At 41.7% G+C, this 22,417-nt stretch overlaps 2 protein-coding genes across 3 annotated transcripts; one reads left to right on the top strand and one right to left on the bottom strand.

Annotated features, from left to right (window-relative positions):
• Window positions 1-860: 860 nt before the first annotated feature.
• LOC308143858 (phosphatidate phosphatase LPIN2-like) lies at window positions 861-10,611 on the top strand. The gene is made up of 19 exons (XM_080514796.1): window positions 861-1,055; window positions 2,302-2,397; window positions 2,561-2,859; window positions 2,933-3,049; window positions 3,193-3,316; window positions 3,404-3,824; window positions 4,303-4,402; window positions 4,570-4,757; window positions 5,063-5,156; window positions 5,265-5,334; window positions 5,425-5,508; window positions 5,739-5,818; window positions 6,475-6,631; window positions 7,403-7,551; window positions 8,535-8,621; window positions 8,730-8,882; window positions 9,913-10,027; window positions 10,144-10,247; window positions 10,333-10,611. The coding sequence occupies exons 1-19, from the start codon at window positions 864-866 to the stop codon at window positions 10,475-10,477; spliced, it is 2,775 nt and encodes a 924-aa protein (XP_080370922.1). The 5' UTR covers window positions 861-863; the 3' UTR covers window positions 10,478-10,611.
• On the bottom strand, window positions 10,513-22,347 carry emilin2b (elastin microfibril interfacer 2b). Of its 2 annotated transcripts, XM_080514794.1 has the most exons (9): window positions 22,168-22,347; window positions 21,866-21,991; window positions 20,614-20,795; window positions 18,735-20,513; window positions 12,909-13,118; window positions 12,768-12,821; window positions 12,637-12,687; window positions 12,447-12,563; window positions 10,514-11,972 (listed from the first exon to the last, which is right to left on the bottom strand). In XM_080514794.1, the coding sequence occupies exons 1-9, from the start codon at window positions 22,287-22,289 to the stop codon at window positions 11,641-11,643; spliced, it is 2,973 nt and encodes a 990-aa protein (XP_080370920.1). In that variant the 5' UTR covers window positions 22,290-22,347; the 3' UTR covers window positions 10,514-11,640. The 2 variants fall into 2 exon arrangements, with proteins under 2 accessions (XP_080370921.1, XP_080370920.1); XM_080514795.1 differs by lacking the exon at window positions 12,768-12,821 and having other exon boundaries at window positions 10,513-11,972.
• Window positions 22,348-22,417: the final 70 nt, after the last annotated feature.

Here is a 22,417-nt window from a genome sequence, read left to right as displayed (position 1 = left end):
AATTTCAGTGTACAGAAACTGATTGATTTTATCTGCACAACTTCACTGAAAGATGCACATTTCAACCGCCTTATGTTAGCATAGTGGTGTTGGAGTTGTCAGAATAGAGCGGCTATCAAGTGTGAAGCTATTCTTGAGCCATCAAGGTGAAGAAAAAGCATCTTCTCCTCTTAAGTTATTTGGAGTTATGAACAGCACATGACGCATATTGAATAGAAAGGATGTTATTCTAGGCTACAGAAGGTGATGCTATGGTTTCTGAGTACTAAGTGCAGACAGATAAGAAGATGGAGAAGAAATTGGGAGTAGTGGAATTAATTGTCACATTTATTAAACTCCTGAAGCAGACATGCAGCAGAGCCAAACTGACATCAATGATGGTGATTGAGATATTTTCTCTTCTTTTATCCTTTTATCTCTAAGTGCTATGGCCACAAAATACAAAGATTTATTGTACATGAATGGGACATTGAAAAAATTAAAGCAATAAAGCTAGAGTACTTATCTGACTATAAGTGGGTCACTTTTGTCCCCATTGACGATGGCGGATGTTTCTTGTGAAGACAGAAACACACCATCTCCCGGTTTGCTGCTGCCGTGTTGCTGCACTCGAGGCCCTGATTAAGTCTTGATCAGCTCAGGTCTCTTTTGAGGAAAATGGGACAGAGCCACTGTGTTTAGGGACCAGCTTGCATTTCCTTTGCAGACTATTCTGAACAACAGGAGCCTTACCGCAGGGACGGTGGCCTAGTAAGAGATCTTCAGATAATTTTGGCCAGGTCAGAAGCTCGGTGTGTTTTTACATCACATAAAAGTGGTGTTCATAACACAATGTGTGGTGTGTTCACTGGCAGGCGGACACCATGAACTATGTGGGGCAGTTGGCTGGCCAGGTGCTGGTGACAGTGAAGGAGCTGTATAAAGGGATCAATCAGGCCACGCTGTCCGGCTGCATCGACGTGATTGTTGTCCGACAACCTGACGGGACTTTCCAGTGCTCCCCTTTCCATGTTCGCTTCGGAAAACTTGGGGTGCTGCGCTCCAGGGAGAAAGTGGTGAGTATCATTCTAAAGGCTCTGTATATATTCAGATTTTTGTCTTTGACATTTCAAGGATGAGCATCCTCAAACTTCCAGAAATGTGCCTGTGTATATGTTATTTTGTCCAGATGAGAGATATTTCAATACATTTGAATCAGGTCAGTTGGATTTTGTCATTTGTCTTGGAAGATGTTTCGCCTCTTATCCAAGTGGTTTAATAGTTCTTAATCCCATCTTATTCTGATATGCTTAAAAATAAGCTATAAAAACAAATGAACAGGTTTTAGGTCATTTCATTTCTCTGTGTTGTATGGATACTGTAGTTAGATTTAGCAGTCAACATAAAAGAAAGTGGAGCTCATGTAAATCTCTGAAAATCAAACTGACAAAGCAAAAACAAAAGTGCCTTACATTTTATGTACTGTACCTTTAAGAACAGAGAAACAAGAAGCAAATTGAAACTGCAGCCTTGTACTTGTGATAATGTGCTTCTTTTGAAAAAAAAACTACAACATTCAACATTAGTGAAAGAATAAAATTGTTGTTCATCTTAAAATGAAAAGAAAACAGGGAAATTCACTGCAATGTATCACGGTTTTTATGACCTAAACACCAACTATTTGAAAAATGCTTGATTTCTGTGTTTGCAGATTGAACTTGTGTAATCGCAAAGCTGCACAATGCATTGTGTGCTTGTCAAGATACGCTCTCCTTCTCTGATACCACACAATCCATTATTTTACAAACCCTTCTTGCACTTTCTTGCTATTCACAAGCAGGGTAGCAGTCAGTTGAGCCCTCGCTCAGCGTCATTCAATAGCTGTGAAGTTGAATCCTGTTCATAAAGCAGGTGGCGTCTACTGCAGACATACAGGAGCACTGTGCACTGCAGGAAGTCGTCTGCGGTTGACGGAGAAGACGGCTTCAATCATTCTGTAAATCATGTGGACAATAAAGTGCTGGCAATAAAAAAGCTGTAAAAAGTTTTCTTCCTCCCCCGTTAAATATCAGCATGGTGTACACAGGGTCGATTTTGTTGGATTTTTAAACCAAATGAGGTCTTTCTCTGTGTAGCTGAACTCTTAATGCTTGAGGTAAATCTGAAGCACAGGTTTCATGAGCTGTTTTGTAAACATGCATATTGTACTTTTCTGTTAAGCCTCATTAGTGCCTGTTTAAAACCCGAGGCCATCGGAGGAGAACGTAGTGACCTGGTACACGGTAAACCTCTCTACAGTGTGAAAATTGTTTGACTCTGCAGATTGACATCGAGATCAATGGAGAGCCCGTGGAGCTCCACATGAAGCTCGGAGACAACGGAGAGGCCTTTTTTGTTCAGGAGACGGAGCAGCTCAATGTGAGTTTTGAACACTGAAATGAGAAAAAATTAAAGCAGATTCTGATCTTAAAATAAAAGAAAACCAACCTGACAGCCTCTGATAGCTATAGAGATAGTTATATTTGCCCAAACATTACCGGTTTTCACTGCTCTGTTATAAAAATGCTTTTATTTAACGTAGGAGATTGTCCCAGCCCATCTCGTGACCTCGCCCATCCCCACAGAAGAGGCTCTGTTCAGGAGCAGAGACCCCAGGAATGGACCATCAACAGCAGAGGCGAGTCAGTCTCTCAGTCCTGAAGAGCAGATTTCTGGAAACCTCCATCTCTGCTCCAACCCCGCCGGCAAAAAGAAGAAGAGACGCAGGAGGAAGCACAAAGCCGAGCAACGCAAGGAGGACCAAACGGCAGCTTCCGCCTGTGGGGAGCTGGAGTTGTGTGAGCTCAGTTCAGATGAAGAGCCAAACACACACAATGGACGGTAAGAGGAAGCGTTTAAAGACTCAATCATAATATTGTCTTCATTTGATCGACGTTTTGGTTGTTTCCTTCAGAGCATCTGTGCTATCACTATTGAAGGACAGCATGGACCATAGGCAGCATTCCCCACTCACCACCCTTGAATGGGACAGCTACCCTTTCTCTGACGGAGACTGGTCACCCTGCCCCATGTATGTCAAATATTTACGTTGCTCATACCAGCAGAGAGACACACTAAGGCAAAAACCACTTCATCAAAACAGACAGGGCTGGGGGAAGCACTCCCGCAGTGTTTGAGAGAGCTGACTCAAGTGGGTTTTCTGCTTTACACCAGGGACGTGTCTGAACCCATGTCGCCAAAGAGTGACTCGGAGCTGATGGTGAAGCCGGCTGAGAGCATGCTCAGGGCCGAGTCGCACATGCAGTGGACTTGGGGGGAGTTTCCAGAACCCACCAGGGTATGTATTGGCTCATAAACACAGGCAGGTGGCATTTGCAGGCTTGCCAGAGTCGTTAGGTATGTAATAGGTTTGTTTTGTTTCCAGGTCAGCAGAAAAGAAAAATCAGGGCTAAAGACACTGACCATCACCCCCTCCGAGAACACACATTTCAGGGTCATCTTGAGCTCTGAAGCCATGGAGGAAGATTCAAGAGGCGAGCAAACGGCAGACGCCGTCCGTAGTATTGTAAAACCAGAACCTCGGACAATCAAACACGACCCTACCAAAGCGGAGCCAACACTTTCAAATGTACTGTCGGGCAGCTTTGGCTCTGAGTCGTGTCCCAGTAACTCTGACGTCAACACACAAAATGTACGCAAGACCAGATGGACCTCTTCACCACCCAACCGCAGGGACAGCGGCTCTGCAGAGGGAGCTGCTCCGAACGAGGCCGAAGATGATGCAGCTGTTGGTCCGGATGCGAGGGGCTCCTCCAAGACCACCGACTCCTCAAACAAGAGGAGGGGTAACGAGACCTCCTGAAAATATCTTTCTTAACCAGTCATTCGTTTCTCGTTGTACAGCCAAAAAGTCTCTTCAAATGTGTCTTCAAACACGTTAGTTTCTCCAAAATACAGCTCCTCCAACAGATGTGTTACAAAGCGAGGTCCTCCCTCACTTTCCCTTATTCTCGAGGATAATACGTAGTGCATGCAAAAGAAAAGGGGGGGGGGGGGGGGGGTGGTGCCAGTAAAATAGTTTCTTTTTGTGTGTGTTTATCTGTATTTCTATCAGTCATGGTAGTTCAGTGCCAATGTGTGAATCTTAACAGGAAGGATGTGGTTTCTGTTTGTGCCTGGCTTGATGCTCTTGTGTCTGAGAGTTGTTCTGTGTTCACAAGCAGAAGTTAAAAAATAATAAGAAAAAAAAGAGAGAAACTGGGAAGTGTGAAAAGAGACATCAGCATTTTCTTTGAGGGTGTCTCTTATTTTGCTCTTATTAAGGTGTGAGAAAAAGGAGCCAACATCAGGGTCCTGAAGATATTTATCTGGAAGACCTGACTGCCCTTGAGCCTGACGTTGCTGCCCGTTACTTCCCAAAAAGGTAAAAGGCTGCAGGTCGTGTCAGAATAAAGACATTCTAATGCATATAAGATTGTTTATTCACAAGCACTCCATGTAAACTGGGCCTCAGAAGTAGTAGTAATATATAATTCGGGCTCAGATGAATCTGACAGAATTTGTTTACCCCACCTCATGTCTGTATTTCAGTGAGTCTGAGCAAGTTCCGAAACACTGGGTGGAGACGGGGCATCGGTCTGAATCCCAGTCGCCCCAGTCGGTGGGCAGCGCAGCAGCAGATAGCGGCACCGAGTGTCTGTCCGACTCTGCTGGTGACCTGCCTGATGTCACACTCTCTCTGTGTGGAGGCGTGGGGGAGAACTCTGAGATCTCGAAAGGTGGTTCACTCTCCTTTGTAAATCATTTGTCTGTACTACAATGGGCAGCTATGATCAAGAGATAATGAGAAGTAGAATGTTATGGCTGATGGGTGTACATTGATTTTTACAGAATGGTTACTTTCAGTTTAAGTTTGCATGTTGACACATTTACATTTAATTTGGTATTTATATTGCTGATTATTTCAGTACATATCTTTTTGGTTCGATGCACATCACTGTGTATTTTACTGCTTGTGTCATTTCTTTCTATAATCTGACGATTAAATAATCAGGATGCTTTTTTTTTTCCAACTTTCCTGCAGAGAAATTCATGGAGCACATCATCACTTACAATGAATTTGCAGAGAATCCAGCACTCATTGACAATCCAAATTTGGTGGTCAGAATCGCAAACAGGCAAGTCGTCGTCCTCTCCAACAAAATAGCTTCTTTCTTATGACGTTTTATTGGTTTGAAACTTTGTATAATTTGCTCATAACTCCCCCAAAATTATATATTTTCAAGGTATTACAACTGGACACTGGCAGCGCCGTTGATACTTAGTATGCAGGCTTTCCAGAAGAACTTGCCAAAGGTATTTTCTTGATAAACATTAACATGCCCAAGCTCCGTACTCTGCATGTTAAGCTTGAGTATTCAATTTCATGTAATCTCTCAATATCAGGCTACAGAAGAGGCCTGGGTGAAGGAGAAAATGCCAAAGAAGTCTGGACGTTGGTGGTTCTGGAGAAAAAGCAGCGTGAAACAGGTGTGACGCTTTGGGGGACTACTTCACAGTTTGAGTAACTTTGCATTGTAAATGAGTTTAGGGAATGTAAACAGGTTATTCTAAATGCATCCGCAGCCAGATCGTTTTATTATTACATAAGTACTCCTCACACCAAACCAAAACATTTTCTGTACTAATGGTACCACTTCTCTTTGTAAATATTGACATGCTGCTATAAACAGGTTAATAATGTTCCTTCCTCTTCTTAGTTGTCACTGGAGACCAAGTTGGAGAGGCAGGAGTCTCTGACCAGTGAGAGCCCTGCCCTCCGCCGGGCCCCAGAAACACAGTGAGTCAGCAGCAGCGCTCCGGCTTCCTCACAACACGACGCACTCGCACACCAACACGATCGGTGTTGGGTAAACATGTTCCACAGAGGCTGGATTAGCATGTTAGTCAGCAAGCAGTGCTCTCATTTCATGACTCATAAACTCATTAAGAACCACAGGGTTATACTTTCACCACTATTTTCACAAGGAGACAATCGTTTTTCACTTTTAGAAATCAGTGGTGGTGCTTATTTGTTTGTGTAAATGAAGAAATAAAACATATTGTGTTGGAGAGAAGGAAGTGTGCTGCCCTCTGGTGACAGTCAAGAACTGCATGCTCGGTTTATTCAATGTAGAAAGTGAACTCTGCAACCACCATAACAGATAATAATGTATTTTGGCATTTTTCCAAGTGATAATGCTCATGACATGTGATTAAAGTAGCATTAAAAGAATAATTTCTCACTGCAGCTATTGATGTAATAAGGCACAAATATGGATTTTTTTTTTTTTTTAAGGAAATGTAAGGTTTTTTGTAGTTTGTGTATGAAAAATCATTTATGACATACAAATTCTGCAACTCAACTTTTACATTGCCACTTTCAGTTTGCACATTCCTTCAGTAACAACCTTTTTAAACTACGGAAATGCTGGTGCTATATTCTCTCCTCTGTAGGCAGAAAGCGGCAGAGTGGTCCAGTGATGATGAGACGAGAGAATTGAATGCAGTTGCGTCTGCTCTGGTGCCTTCTGAGCGCGTGCAGACAGAAGACCCGCCCCCTGCCCCGTGTCACTCTTACAAGAAGTCCCTCCGCCTGTCGTCTGAACAGATCGTAAGGAGCCAGTTTTATCATTACAGCTTCTTATTGACAAAAAGCTGAACAGTCAGGAGGAAAGTTTTTACAAATTTTATTCACAAAACATCAGTGTTTCCCTGCATTTCAGATCACAAATATCTCTATCATAAACACAGTATGAACATGCAAACCTGCATGTCAGGATGTGAATGAGAACAAACAAACTGAGGAGTATTTCTTAAACCTCTATAGTCATTTGATTTAGAAAGAATTCCAATGTCACAGTGATCACGAGTAACGAGTGAAAGGTTTAAATTTTTCAATAATCTGATCTGGTGACATCTTGTTGCTTCAGGATGTATCTCAGAACTCTCAAGCAGATTGCCATGACTTAATGGAGAAATATGAAGTTCACCCTTTTTAAGATCTTTGATAATGTATAAAAAAATTAACCACTGTGGAAATGTACAATAAAACATTTTTATATTTTATGTTTAACTGAAATTTCTCAAGCTTTTTTGAGTTACTCCTTATAATTGTGTAAAAATTTGTACTTTATTTTAAAATATCTGAATATTCCACAACGTCAAGTTGTTTGTCCTATTTTTCAGTGCGAGGTCACAACGATAATTATATGACCTTTTTATGTTCTGAGTGTAAGAAAACTGGCAAAACAATGCAATTTCCAATGATATTCTCATTTTTTCTTAAAGGTGTTTGTTACCAGGTGCTCTCAGTGAATATTTTCAGATAACCATTACACGGAGCTTAAATTCCTCAATTAGATGCGTTGTATGTTTCTGACAGGCCAGCCTGAAGCTGAGAGACGGCCCCAACGACGTCTCCTTCAGCATCACCACTCAGTACCAGGGAACGTGCCGCTGCGAGGGCACCATCTACCTGTGGAACTGGGATGACAAGGTCATCATCTCCGACATCGACGGCACCATCACCAAGTACGAGAAAATAACAAAACACATTATTTTGTCATGTGTGAGTTTAGCATGGGAGTGAATTTTCCCCATCGTAGTGCAGACTGTTATTTGGGAGGACTTTTGTATGATGTGTTGCAGTTTGTTTTCATGAGCCTGTTTCCACGGTAACGACATGGAACTGTGGTTAATTTTCTCCAGTTGAAGGGAATTCAGTCAAGATGATTCTTGTTTTGACTTTGTAGATGTATTTAAAATCGTTTTTGAACATCTTGCATGTTCAACAGATGGTTTTTATTTTGCTACACAAGTACTGTGTGACTCAGTGAAGGAGCGCTGCAAACTTTTGCATTCTTATTTATACTTTCTCATGAACATTGAACTGTTTGATCACGTCAGTGAAATGCAATGCCACAGTTTTCAGTTTATCCATAAAATCAAAATTTTGTGGTTTCAGTAGTTTACAGAACTCAAGACCGTCAATCACAGGTTTTTATGACAGGTTTTCGTCTATTTAGAAAAATAACCTTGAACAACAGGACATAGTAATTCCTCAAGTTTTTTGTTGTTGTTGTTTTTTGGGGGGGAGGGGGGGGGGGTGGAGGGTGAGGAAAACCTAATATTTCTGATTAGAATTCTTTTTGAGGCAGTAGTCCTCCAGAAGTATAGAAGAAGTCTGTCAATGTCTGAGTTCAGATGGTGAGATAAGAGCTGTTGAAGCGAGGTTTTTGCGACAATGTTGAGCACCTCTTAAAATAAAAGTAAACAAAAAAAGGAAGCCTTTTCAGCTGTTTTTGCCAGATGTTTATTCTCACAGCAAGTGATTACATGACTCATTTTACGGAGGCAGTAGTTAAAGGAAGATTTAAAATTTTCTGCAAAAAAGATCAATATGCAGCAAAATAAATCTGATTTTTTTTTCCCCCCACAAAGTTATTGAGCTTTAAAAAAGAAAAGAAATAAATGTTTTTTTTTTTATACACCCTCCCCTGTCTTTCCTAACTCAGGTCCGACGTGTTTGGCCACATTCTGCCTCAGCTCGGTAAAGACTGGACACACCGGGGGATCGCTAAGCTGTACCACTCAGTACACGAGTAAGACATAGATCAACATCAGGTTCTCTGTACACTCAAACACATCAAGCAAAAAAAAAAAAATGTTTTGCTTGAAAAATGAAATATTCCTCCGTCTGCTCTCCACAGGAACGGTTACAAGTTCCTGTACTGCTCGGCCCGAGCCATCGGCATGGCCGACATGACCCGCGGGTATCTGCACTGGGTGAACGACAGAGGGACCCTCCTGCCTCAGGGACCCCTCATGCTCTCACCAAGTAGCCTTTTCTCTGCTTTCCACAGGTGAGGTAATCCCCTGCTCCCTGCCCCACTGCTCTGCTTCTTTAGTCTACAGCGGCGTGAAGGTGAGACACACTATGGCTGACTTTTTTTTTTTTTATTACCCCCACAATCTCTTAGTAATGAATGTTTTGGGAGATTTGCAGAAGCTTTGCTGGAGCTATGCCATTAGCTGTGTACTCGGATACATCACTTCCAGAAAATTACAGTGCGAATGAAACAGGAACTTGGAGGAAGCCATTCATTATGATGTCAATTTCAGTAGACTGGCTTATCTTACTTGAGATAAAATATTAGTGGGAATCACAGAAACGGCACTACTTTTTTTTGGCAACATGCAAAGATCTCAACGAAAATAAAGTAATCCACAATTACTGAAGTTTCCCGTCAGTTTGTTGCTTCTTCTCTCCATCCTCCTCACTGAGGTGACCGTTGCTTTTTGCTGTAAGCCAGAGATAACCATGAGATTCCCATTAAATTACCCGTCTGCATGTCGGGAATTCATCTCCACTGTTTTTCATGTCATCAATAGTTCATTACTAGCTATGTTTGAACAGTAGGTGTTATGCAAAGTTCTGCATAAATGCTGGAAATTGTGTTCCCCTTACAGCAATGCCATCATTGGACTTACAACAAACTTCATCAGAACTTCAACAGTATAATAATACAACACTATTAAGGTGCCTTAAAAAAGAAACACAATTAAAAACAAATGAGTTAATTATTAATATTCTCAGCAACCTGTAAGGTAAATCCACTACTTTTTAAATAAGTTGACTGTAACCAAAAAAAACAGTAAGTATGAAACATGAAACAGTAGTGCTGCTCCTTCTTTCTGTCTCACGCAAATCAGTAAAATATCACATTGATGGTGATGCTGTTCATCTCGGCTTCTCGTTATGAGGTGTGTTGGTCATGAATGACATGAACAGTCAGAACAAATTAGCTTAATTAGAAGGAAGCGACTCTCGCGGTAGCAGCAGCGGGCCAGAGGTCGTATTGTAATCCTCTTGTCTTCAAATCCTCTTGTCAGAGAGGTCATAGAGAAGAAGCCCGAGAAGTTCAAGATTGAATGTCTCACAGACATCAAGAACCTGTTCTTCCCAAACACAAATCCTTTCTACGCCGCCTTTGGAAACAGAGAGAGTGTGAGTGTGACGTCTTTCTTTCTGTATTTGTGGTTTTTCATAAAAAACAAAAAACAAAAACCTAACCCATGGCAGAGCTGTGATCCTTATTGCTGTTTTTCTTTCCTGTATTTAAGGACGTGTCTTCCTACAAGCAAGTGGGTGTGCCCGTGTGTCGGATATTCACAGTGAATCCCAGAGGGGAGCTGATCCTGGAGCAAGCCAAAGGCAATAAGACGTCGTGAGTAATGGCGCATCACTTTCCAGCCGTGCCCTTTTAATTTCTCCCACAAATGTTTACTATTCCCACTGTTGTTGTTGTGCAGATACAGTCGGCTGAGTGAGCTGGTGGAGCATGTCTTTCCTTTACGAAGCACACAAAACAGCGCCACTTTCTGCTTCCCGGAGTTCAGCTCCTTCTGTTACTGGAGGGAGCCGATCGCTCAGGTGTGTTTTCAGGAGCTGCTTTAAATACAATAATTTCCAATCACGTACTTGAAATCCGCTTCGCTCAGTGACTTTACTGAGTCTCTTTGTTTCGTAGTCTCCTGGTTTAGTTTTTGTATGCAGAGTCGTTCGGTGTTATATATCATTATTAATCTTAACATTTGCACAGTTTTATTTTGTTAAAATAAGATAAATGTTGCCTATGCACGTATTTGAGTGATGGAGTTTTTTGAACTGTGCAGAAACATTCAATATTAGACAAGAATACTGGCTGCTGTGCTCCTTTGTCTTATTCAAGACCAATTATCCAGCTACATGGTGTATTTAAAAGATCGACGTCATTGTCTCTTTAAGGCCTTATTTGTTTATGAGACTTATTCAACTTATATTTTCTCAAAGATTAAAGTTAGGAGAAATGTCATAGATTTGTTAATACTTAAAATGCTTAGTTTAGCAAGAAAAAAAGACTGAAATATAAGTGCGGCTGCTATTTATTAAGTATTTTTTCAGGATAGAGATTTAGTGAGCACACAACTATTTTTGAGCCGCTGCAAATGTTGCTGTTGCGAGAACAGCAGTATATTAAGCCTTTTTGTTTTTTTACTCACTCAATAACAGCAGTCGACACACTTTACCGCATCCTTTCTATGAAAGTGAGACTTTGTTTGAGCAGAACACATAGTGTTTTCCCAGTTTTGTGAACCTTTTCCTGCTGCTTCAGGTCTTTTCCGCAAATTGTTGCGATTCCCTCGTGGCAATCCAGTTTACATGAGGATGTATTCATGTAAGCACAATGGATTGCTTTTTCAGAAATGGTTTCAATGAATACTTTGAACTTTATAGTGTCAAAACTACAGATCTACTGTACATATACAATGCATAGAACATTTAATGTATGTAAAGCATTGTATTGATGAAGAGTTGAAAAAAGATATATGGTGAATGTTTTAATAAAAAGAACACAGTGAAAGCACATGCGTGTGTGTTGAAGCAAATATTTGAAACAAGGGAAGGGGGAACAACCTTAAAAAGAATATTGAAATGAAACTATATATTAGTGCTCATGATAGCGATACTCTCTTATCGTATTTTTTTCTTATGACATAACATCAAGGGAGCTTTAATTTATCACCAGCAATGTCGATTAAAGTCCACTTATTCAGCGAGTGTCTCTAAAAGTAAAGAAGCTACCGTTTGGAAGGGCTCGGGTAAAGAAGCACGATGCTGAACGATGACAGGATCTCGGGCGAGGCGGAGATGGCGAGCTTTCCGGCGGTCATAACGAGTCCCGCCCGATCCCCTCGCCTCAGCGAGACCACCAGGCTGAGCGAGGTGGAGGTGCTGCAGCTGCACTGCTCGTGTGAGGGCGGCTCTGCCACTCCGGACAGGAAACCTGCAGAGTTCAGCCTCTGGATGCTGCGGTTTGACACCGACAGGACCGCCTCGACCGTCGCTCCTCGTTGGGCTGTGAGCACGGCCATCACCAGATAGCGACCATCGGAGGGAGCCGTGAAAATACCTAAAAAAAAGTCAAATTGTGTGTTAATTTCATGTTGTAATAGATCTGGTAGAGATCAGCATAGCTATTGGTCTGGACTCAAACATTTCCATAGTTACTAGATTGTCAATTCTACAGCAATAAAGCAAATTGTTAACATTTTAAAAGGAGTGATGAGCAGAGTATCTTCCAACCAGGGGTGTCCAACAAGCAGCTCGAAAGGGTGTACACCAGAGAAGATCCAAACACGTATCCTTGATGTGTTCTTAGTAACTGCAGGGTTGTTCCAAAAGACTGAGTCATATACAGTGATGACATGTCACAAAAGTGATGCCAAAAGAGAACTCATCACATCCTAGCAAATCTAAAAATGGATAACTGGTTGTTCAGCAGACAAAAATTACTCTCTTTACATGTAGTATGAGCCATTTAGCCCCCGGTCCCCGTGTATATCCCAGGAAGTGCTTGGGCCTTTGAGATAGCCGTTACATTTACCTGTGTGAGGGTCATAATGTCCTCCGTCATTAATCAGCACTTTGTTGAATCGAATGATTCCCACGTCTCCTTCGAACGGCGGGAGAGTCAGGCCGGCTGAGAACGACACCTTCTCACCTGAAGACGAAACATCACGCATGAGCAAACGGGGCTAAAAGAGAAGCGACACCCTCATGATTTAACTCTTTACCTAAAGCCATGGCAGGTTTCTGTGGTGGAGGCCTGTGGGGAATGTTCATATCTGTTGATCAGTTATAAATAGTTTTGTTAGGATCAGAGAGCTCCGAGGACACGCCACAGAAAAGCTGAAGGAACATTTACCCAAGATGACGGGCATGCTGGTCTTCATGGGGTCAGAGGGTTTGTGTGACGAAGCTATGAAGTGAAATATAACATTTAGATATTTAAAAGCACGCTGGAAATGGAGGAAAAGAGTGCGTGTCGCACGCAGACGTGTCTCACCGGGAGCGCCGGCAAAACCTTTAACCGGCATCGTGCTGCCGTCAGTCCCTCTAGGCAACTTGGAGGTGGTCCTCTTACCGGGGGGGCCGGCCTCTCCGGCCTCCATCACAGGCAGCCCTGGGAGTGGTGGAGCCACGGGGCCAAGCGGCACTGTGAGGCTCGTTCTCGGGCCCTGAGGAAGCGTCACGTCCTCCGCTCTAACCTGAACACCTGAGATAAGATGTGAGTGATGAGCGTGAGGCTTCAGGTCGGAGGGAGACAAATGCCATGTGGGTTACAAAGGTTAGAAAACCAGGTGCTTACGAACACTAAAAGTTCTTGCTACCCTCAGCATTTTTCCAGCTTCTAAAAATAGGAAGCAAATGTGTTAGTTGTTTTTATTAAACCTTTGGTTTTCAATGCCTTGATTCTCATCACATCTGGGAATAAAGATGTGACTGTAATTTTAAAAATGAGGCTTGAGGTCACTATGTTTAACTCCTTTTCAATGCTGCGGTGGCTGTAATTGAACTGTTTTTTTCTTCAGTAAATCAATCTCACGACATTCATTTTGACATGGTTATGCAACTGAGACCACAGAAACTGACACAATGAGTGGAATGCAGCTTTCTAATGTCAATACAGACAGTACGAAAAGACAGATTGACATGCCAGAATGCCACTGTTGATCCAAATAATGGTATTTCTTATAGTGCAAATGTGCACACACCCACACACACCTAATGATATAGTGAGACTGAGTTCTGTCAAACTTTGTAATTTTCATCTCACATTACTTCTTCAGCAAATTGTATTTTTGGTAGCCGTGAACAGTATTTTCATGTTTGATGATTTGTGCATCTATAATTTACTTATTTATGATGCACAATTATCAAGACAAATCTGTACTTTCCACTTCTTACATCTCAACGAAAAGATGTCCATCTAAATCACAAAGTGGTACAGAAGATGGATGGCTGGAAGTCACTTTTTAATATATATTAAAAAAATGCTGCTTATTACCAAGAAAATAAGGGTCTGTTTGGCTGCTCCTGTTTACAAGGGTTCACAAAGCAAATCATTGCACCCAGATTCAAAACCTGGTAACCAACAATCAAGGTAAACTCTCGATGCACCACCAGAGATGAAATGTAAATTAAAAATTCTAAAAACATTATTGTTGCATTCACAACATTGAGGACGATACACTTGATTAGCTGATCATCAGTCGGGATGTTGGTTACAGTCTTAAAGAAGAGTAAGGAACCTCAGGAATAGAATTTTGTACCAGGACATGTAATGTGTAAAAGTATGACAATAAAAATCCTTCAATCCTTGAATTATTTGTCAAGTGCTCAGTGACAAAAAGTTGACAGATTGATATATAAAGAATTTTTAAAGAAGAGCAAAAGGAAACTGGTCACGCTCGGCAGTGTCACTCCTCTCAAATAAGATGAAACAATATTCTCTGCATCTGGAAATGAATAGAATGGAATGCAGAGAATGCATTTATGTTTTTTGTGAAAACCTATTTGGCCAGTTTATTATATTACTTGCTTATGGATGGATGGATGGATGGTGCTGTTTTATTCCTTTTGTCCATCTGCATTCCACATTTGGCCAAATTAAAGTGTGCTGGAATGTTTTAACTGAAAATGTGTTGGGTTTTTTTCCCCAAATCAAGTGACGAACTTTGAGGAGAAACATGCAACTTAATAGCATGACTACTGTTGAATCTCATTAACAGCCTAACGGAGGGCAATTACATAAACCTGCTCTCATGGATATAAATGGAGAAGATCACAGGTTGTTCCTCCATCCGCCCACATAGAGTTACGATTCCCAGACTACTGCATTCTTGAAAGCCACAGCTGAGACCCAACCCGCAATCTATCAACAAATCTTGTCCTCGGGCCGAGAGGACATTGTGGCTGTTATTTTCTGGTCTGCAACAACAAAACAGGCACTAACTTAACCGTTCCTAAAGGGAAACCAGCACATAAAAGGCATACCAGCAGCATATTGAGGCACGGCCACATGTTCAATCCCCCCCCCCCCCCCCCCCCCCCCCCCCCCCCCCCCCCCCCCCAATCCACCCCCATTCACCCAGGGGAAAAGGGTCACTTAGTTTAGAAGCCTGTTAAATGCAACATGTGCAGAGCGGCCGGTGTGTAGTAGTAAAACAGCACAGGGGGTAAGTCTGCGACTTCACACAGGTTTTACTGCTCTGACTTTCTCAGCTGTGTCACTCCACATAGGAAAAAAAAAAAGCAAGGTATGTCGTCCATAGTGCTGTCTTTGATGTGATTATTCCAACCCGATTTCAGATGTAGTGCAATGGGGATGAAAAGAAGGCCATGCAGGATGTATGTCGGCATGCGAGAGGGTCTGTCCCGATGAAAGAGGTGAGCCGTAAACAAATGCAGCTGGATCCGCTGTCGACCACACATATGCATTCTTCCATGAAGCAGGCATAGGAAAAACTCTTTGTCGTGAGTCACTGACACTGCAACTCCAATAGGTGACGGACCTTTGTGTTAAAAAAAAAACTGTCAATTTTCTGGATTATATATCACATACATTGGTGAAAGTTCACCTTATGAATCACAAAAACAAAAGAAAATATCTTCGCATAGGAAGTTTGGAGTCTATAAATCCAGATAAAAATAGATAACAAATGGAGAGCAGACTATAGGTGAGCAGAAGAATGCTGAAGGCTCTTTTGCTCTGAAGGCTTTCCGTCAGGTCTCATCTTGTTTGTGGTCCACGGGGGTTATCATGTTTGACCAAAGACCAGAGCGTGTCAGCATTATCTCTCACAAGCCATTAGCGTATGAGCCTCAGCAGCGAGCATTGTCAGAGGCAGAAGAGCACGTCTCCTTATCTCAAAAGGTTTCCGGAAAAGACCTCTTCAGAGTTGTTTTAAGCGAGATGAGGCCTCCTTGTCAAACATAATGAGAGTGATGTGCTTTGACGCACGTGATGGGATTAAGGAAACACATACGGGTTAAAGACAAACACTGACAAACTGAGGAACTCCACACGTTATCCGGAGCCCAAACAACATACATGTTAAAAGCTTCAAAACAATTACTAAAATCAAATGTGAACACATGATGTACAGAGAGATTAATGTAAACTGGCTCAACGAGACAAACAACAGCTCCACTAAACCCCCAATATAACTCAAATGAGCTGCATATCAATCATGTAGACTAAAAAGACAATCGTCTGATTATGTGCTCACAAAAATAAACGTCATCGTAGGTTCACTTGCCGTCTTTATCGCTTCCTTTTAAAGTTTATATGGAGCATAGTAAAAATAATAAAAAAGGTCAAAAAAGTTGTATTGATACAGATTGTCCTTGTTTGGAGAGGCCCTCTTGGAAAAACATTGCTCAGCAGTGCTACTGGTGGTCCAAAGCTCCTTTGGGTACCTTCAATTATTTGAGAAGTCAGTCAATTGTTGAAAGTTGGTAGAAAATGCTTTTACATTAAACTAAACAGAAGAATGAAGTTAAAAAATTATAATTGTCATCTTGTACAATGGTAGAGTAATTTTGATGTATACTTTAAATCTTTGAAGAAAAAAGAGGGTTTATTGATCTGTTAAATTGCTTGATCTTTACTTTGTTTTAGATTAATTTGTTGCATCACAAAAGAGATTAATAAAGATTAATTTCAGGATTAATTCTAGTAATGTATAAACAGGCCAAAGGAATGTAAAAAAAATAGCTAAACTAAAAAAAGGAAACATGAAATGGTTATTAAGAATGTTTTTCCCCACTTATATTATTGTTTTAACACAGGAAATGTAACCTCTTCTGCCACAGAATCGCATGCTCTTTTGCAGATGTTATCAATATAAAACTGAGACCAAACTAACAAGTGGAGCTCCACGCAGTCCTTCTTAATCCAACTATGAGATCACTATGTTTTTTTTTCCTAAATACATTGATACAAGAAAGACATTGTTTGTGCGGTAAGCACCCGTTATAGCTCCTTTGGTCCTTTTCCTGGCCCTCCTCTTTAAGAAGGTCAGCAACTGCTATGACATCATGGTGAATATATTGACGGAGGGCCTTTGGGACCTCAGAGCAGCTTTGAGTGTTTGCAGTGTTTATCTCAGTAGAACAAGAATTCAGTCATGGAAGTAAGAAAAGTGCAAATGGGACTCAGGGAAAGTGAGTGAGCACAACTCATAACAGCACTGGTGAAGCAATTTAAAAGCTAAAACGGCAGCTCTGAAATTAGAAGTTGGCCCATGGAGAGGGTTAATAAGCTTTGTTTCAGATTTATCTGTGATGGGCTCCTACATGCAGAATTTTCCAGTTTCACTTGATAAACTGCAGGAGACAATGGGATGAGGTAGCTCGCACAGCAAAGACAAACCAGGAGCCAATCACACTCTGAGTGGAAACCATGAATAGCTGTGATCCCATTGGCAGGATTTTGCAATGACACAATGATTAAATAAATGCCATGTTAAGGCAAATATAATAGAGTGGAGTGACGATGTGTCTTAGTTTTCAAGAACCGCAAAACTAATCTCAAACAAGAACCATTTATTTTCAGCTCACCCGTCTTGATATCTGTGGACAAAAACTACAAGCAACATCACCTGCCCCATAAAGCAATAACTGAAACGAGCTGCTTCCAGAGGAAGAACCTGGGCTCGTAAACATCATGGGCGTGCTTCGAGTTCACATTTACAACTGTGAGAGTGGGTGAAGTCCAGCTTGATCACATACTGTACATGCCATTACTGAGCAGACTCAACATATGCACTAATATAAGCCAATATATAATCTGTGCTCAAGCTGCTCTGGGAAATAAAGCCAAGTGTTATGATAAAAAAAAATTAAATTGTTGTTCTTACTATCAAGTAAAGATTTCACACCCAAATTCAACCCTGAAGTAAACACAGGTATGTAGTTTATAGACAAACACACAAAAATGAACACTTGGATGGACAAATAAAGCTTGTGAAAAAATATTTGTTGATGCCAAGACATTGCTCAACATGATCAGGGTTTTATAAAGTCGAGCATGTGTCTTCAATCAACCCTGCCTGGTTAAACTGAGATGAAAATCCAACTTCCTGTTTCTCAAACACTCCCAATATCGGAGCTTGAAAAACAACACAGTCACTCTGCTATAAAGTAATATGCTCCAGCTCAGGCCGTGATCTAAAGGGCTGGGAAATATTACAACTATTTTGTGTGTTCAGTGGTGAGCCCTTGGTGGGCAATAAATCTAACCTGATGAAAAAAAAAAAAAAATTAAACAAATGGAATTAGATCAAGATGATGTAACTATAAATAGTAGGTTTTACAGGGTGATGGCAAAGCTAAAAGTAGAGCGCAGGTATGGTACCAGACCAAGTAGGGATGTAAGAACAAGGCGTCTGAGTGTATTAAGTGGAAAAAAAAACATTTTTTTCGGGGGGGGGGGGCTAACTCGGCGGAAGAGTATGATAGTAATATCAACATTATCATTCTACATCTCTAACCTACATTTGATAAATATTACAGTTGGTTGTCCAGTCATCAGCACATTAATGTGGAATTATTGAGGGTATGAGTTGACTCAAAATGTGTATGACAGTTGTCTGTCTCTGTGTTGGCCTGGAGATGAACAGGCAACTTGTGACCCTCAAGTTGGACAAAATGATTCAGAAGACAAATGGATTGATTTTAACTGATCGGCTCAAAGAACAGCAAATACACCTTAAAGATGTAATATCTGTACTGCGGATGACAAGGATGTGTGTCCTTCTGCCCTTCTTTTTTTTTGGCGAGCAATGAAAATGTAGTTTCTATTTGGATAGCAACCAATAGTCCTTACCTTCATTACCAGGAGAGTTGTTCATCAGTGCTTCAAGGTCTCTGGTTATATCTGAAACGGCGTTCTGGAGGGTTTGAGAGGTTCCCCTCAGTCCGCCAATGTCCTGGGCGTGCGATCTCACTGTGCCATTCAGCTGGTTCACACAGGTCCACAATGCAGTGACATGCTTATTCAGCCCCTCTTTGATCCTCTGGAGGCTACTGGAGATCGGATCCAACTTGCTGCACAGAGTTTCCACGTTGATGACGCGGCGGTCCATGTTGGAAATGTCTTCCCTGACAACCTGTGTTTTCTCTTTGCAGCGGTCGACGTTGGCTATCACCTCCCTGCCCAGCTGGTTCAGCTGACGTCTCTGGTCCTCATGTTGCGTTCTGTAGAGCTCCAGAAGGTCTTTAACCTCCCCATCAGTGCCTGTTTTAACTTCTCCTGATGTTGAGTTAAGACTCTTCTGTATCTGAGGTTGCTGGTGGACGATATTTGATAGAGAGTCCTCTAGTTCACCCACACGACCTTTGAGGTCACTTAACTCCTCATGTATGATCTCAGTACTGCCACTGAGATGGGGTTTCCCATCTATCGGTCTAGTGTTACTTATGTGTTCTTTTAAGGTAGCCTCCACTGCCTCTACCTTTGTTCGACAGCTCTGGAAGTCTTGATGAAGCTTTTCGACAACAGTCAAATTAGCTTTGCAGTCTTTTAGGCACAAATGTTCCAAAGTATTCAGTCTTTCCTCCTGAGTTTGATCAGAGCCTTTCAGAGACTCCATATCTTTCCATAGAGCATCCGATCTGTCTGGATAACCACCGGATGGAGTGTTAGAGCTTGTGTCTATCCACATGGTTGTGAGCCTGTTCTCTGTGGAGCTCAGGCTGTCTTCCAGATATTTCCTCAGGTCTTTGACGGCCTCTGCTCTTTCTTTACGCAGCTTCTCTTCTAGAGAAAGGCACTGTGCCACCAATGTCTTTTCAGAAGAGTTGTGACAAGTTTCAATGCGTTCCACACGAGCCAGAATGGAGTCGAGTACATTAACGTCATCTTTTGGTGTTCTAGTCAGTTTTGTCTCAAGGTCCTGGATCTCCTTTCGGAGGTCAGTTTCCTTCGAGTCCATGAGCTCAGCCAAACTGAGGTAGTTGACTTCCTGATCTTCACAGTGTTCCTGAACTGACACGATTTTATAATCACAAGAACTCTTTAAATCTGCCATTTTGATCTCAATACCCTCCATTAACTCCTCTCTCAGAGCGTGGATTTTGTCATCTAGGTAGGCGCGCAGGTCTGTGTCATCTGTTGGAGTCGCTGGCAGGGGTGAAGAAAGTGGAGTCTGAGCTGCTTCCATTAACAGACGGATTCTTTCATCGTGGTGGTTGACGCGCTCCAGCAGGTCATCCAGTGTATTGCCTTTAGACTCCAAGTCATATGTGAAGTGATTGATTTTGTTCATGACCTCATCCACTGAAGCTGTCCCGTGGTCCAACGAGAAACTCTGCACCTGGGCGGTTTGAGCCTCTGCAGCATGAGCGCTGGCGGGCTGTTTGTGGTCATTCAGTAGCGAGATCAGCATTTTACTGGCGTCCTCCTGGAAGTCCAGTCTCAGATTGGATGACATGTCTGTCATGCGTGCCTGCATGTCGAGAACCATCTGGGACAGCCGCTGCACCTCCTCCTCCAGGTGTTGTGATCCTCCGACAACCTCGAGAGGTCTGTGACCTGCGTGACCTCTGAACTGTCCCTCCCCTCCCACTGGATGGTTTCTATGACCTTGTGTCTGCTGGTTTGAACCTAGAAATTACAAAGAAAGGGAACTTTTAATTGACATAATTTCACTTGATTGATTGAATTTGGTATATCTTCATACATTTCTTGTTTTATCATATTTTACCTTGAGGGACGGGAAAATGTCTAGAGGTTGAAGGGGCATGAGGAAAACGGTCCACTTGGTGAAGCCTAATGTCTTTCACCTCCCTGCAGTCATTGCCCTGATAGCCTGGGCAGCACCTCCACTCCAGCTCTGTTACAGTCTTGTAGCCAATCTTGTACGTAGGCCTGAAGTGTGTTCTGTATCTATGAACACACAGATCAAACACACAACTGCATTCAATAATGTTATATTGGATATCAACACGAAATACCTGTAGAAAAATATTGATGTTTTCTACATATAAAGAAGGGTTTTACACAGTTATCTCTCCCAGCAGTATGATGTGAAATGTAAAACTACAATGAAATGTGTTTGCTGACAACCAAACCCAAATAAACGTTGGTCACATTTGTAATTAATTTATGGAGCAGTTGGCAGGAAGTGGTCTAATACTTTCCACAGCTTCCAATCATGAGGACTGTCAGCTTGCTGGTTTCTGCCAGCCAAATGATTCATGACATGTCAGGAGTCTATTTGTTGCTCAATGAGCACTAAGGCAACAAAAAAGGAAAGTGTGAGCCCTGCCAGTTGATGCTGGTCTCTTTCAGCAATTGAGAACAAGTCATTTTCAACCAAGTTCTTTAGATCCAGCCACATATCAAGTCATTTTCAACCAAGTTCTTTAGATCCAGCCACATATCGATCACAGTTGGATTAGTACTTATGAAATGGTTTTTTTTAAATCCCTTTGTTAATTCTTTAACTTTTGAATAATATATTTAATCAGTTGTACTTTTTTACCAATATACATGTGTAATCGTGCACTTGTAATCGTGCACTTGTTCTTTTTTAGGTGTGTAATTGAAGTCATACCAACTTCATTTGACATTTTACGAACCGTTATGCTTCTTTCAAATGCATATGAACTCCCACTTTGAATAAGAAGCAGATCTTTAGATTTGAACTTTTAGACACGAGTTCTTTTAATTTTCTTTACAAATTAAAGCACTATAGTGTAATATCTTTAAACCCTGTCTGATAGATGTGCTTTAACATTTATATTACATCCCAGTAAATTCAGAGTTCCTGCCATCAACAATGCGACTAAAATTGCTTAAGACGTTACTTTAAGCTTTTTGAACTTTTGTATATTTTAAGTAACTTAACCACAGTTGAGATTGCTGGCACGTTTTTACTGATTAGTGCTGATTCTACGACAATGACTATATTTCTGTATTAATAGTACAAAAGGATAGGTTTTTCTTGAACTTACATGACTTGTTGCGCACAGTTTGGCATCTCCGGCGGACAAGGTAAAAGCTCCGGCTGGGGGTAACTCTCCGTGCCTCCCACCACGGCACAGCTCACGTTCTTGTGCACAACATAGGCGCACCAGTTTCTGCAGAAATGTAGTCGTTAATCGCCTCTAATGTTCTGGGTGCGCAATTACTGCATGGGCGGCTGAATGCTTACAATTACGCACAGAAGAAAAAAAAAGGAGAAAGCTAAACGGTTGATTGTAAGCTTCCAAAAACCCACATCAACGAATAAATCACTAAGTTCCAATTGACTTACTTGTTTCTTTGTCTTGTGTCCCCGCCAGAATATGCATTTCCCTGAAATATGTTGTAATGATATGGTGACCCGATGGTCAGAGGGAAAGTTGTGAATAAGAGAAGAAGTTGCAGTCCGCTCATCTTGGTGAATGTTGTTTAAATCCTTAGAGAGAATTTAATCCTGATGAGGGTGCGTGTGGTGTGCAGAACAGTCAGAGCTCCTCTAGTTGCTCCTTTTGTCTGGAGCGCAGATCTAAATAAGCGCCGTG

Source organism: Blennius ocellaris, assembly GCF_963422515.1.
Source record: "Blennius ocellaris genome assembly, chromosome: 19".
Lineage (NCBI taxonomy): Eukaryota > Metazoa > Chordata > Actinopteri > Blenniiformes > Blenniidae > Blennius > Blennius ocellaris.
The sequence above is the reverse complement of the archived record's forward strand: the minus strand, read 5'-3'. Positions and strand labels throughout refer to the sequence as shown.

Excerpts from the sequence above, each read along its gene's own strand:
- LOC308143858 (XM_080514796.1), top strand. The coding sequence starts at position 864 with ATGAACTATGTGGGGCAGTTGGCTGGCCAGGTGCTGGTGACAGTGAAG. Across the intron at positions 5,157-5,264 it reads GTGGTCAGAATCGCAAACAG|GTATTACAACTGGACACTGG; the intron begins GCAAGTCGTCGT and ends TATATTTTCAAG. Across the intron at positions 8,622-8,729 it reads CTGTACCACTCAGTACACGA|GAACGGTTACAAGTTCCTGT; the intron begins GTAAGACATAGA and ends TGCTCTCCACAG.
- emilin2b (XM_080514794.1), bottom strand. The coding sequence starts at position 22,289 with ATGAGCGGACTGCAACTTCTTCTCTTATTCACAACTTTCCCTCTGACC. Across the intron at positions 20,514-20,613 it reads ACATTTTCCCGTCCCTCAAG|GTTCAAACCAGCAGACACAA; the intron begins GTAAAATATGAT and ends TGTAATTTCTAG. Across the intron at positions 12,564-12,636 it reads GAAACCTGCCATGGCTTTAG|GTGAGAAGGTGTCGTTCTCA; the intron begins GTAAAGAGTTAA and ends TTTCGTCTTCAG.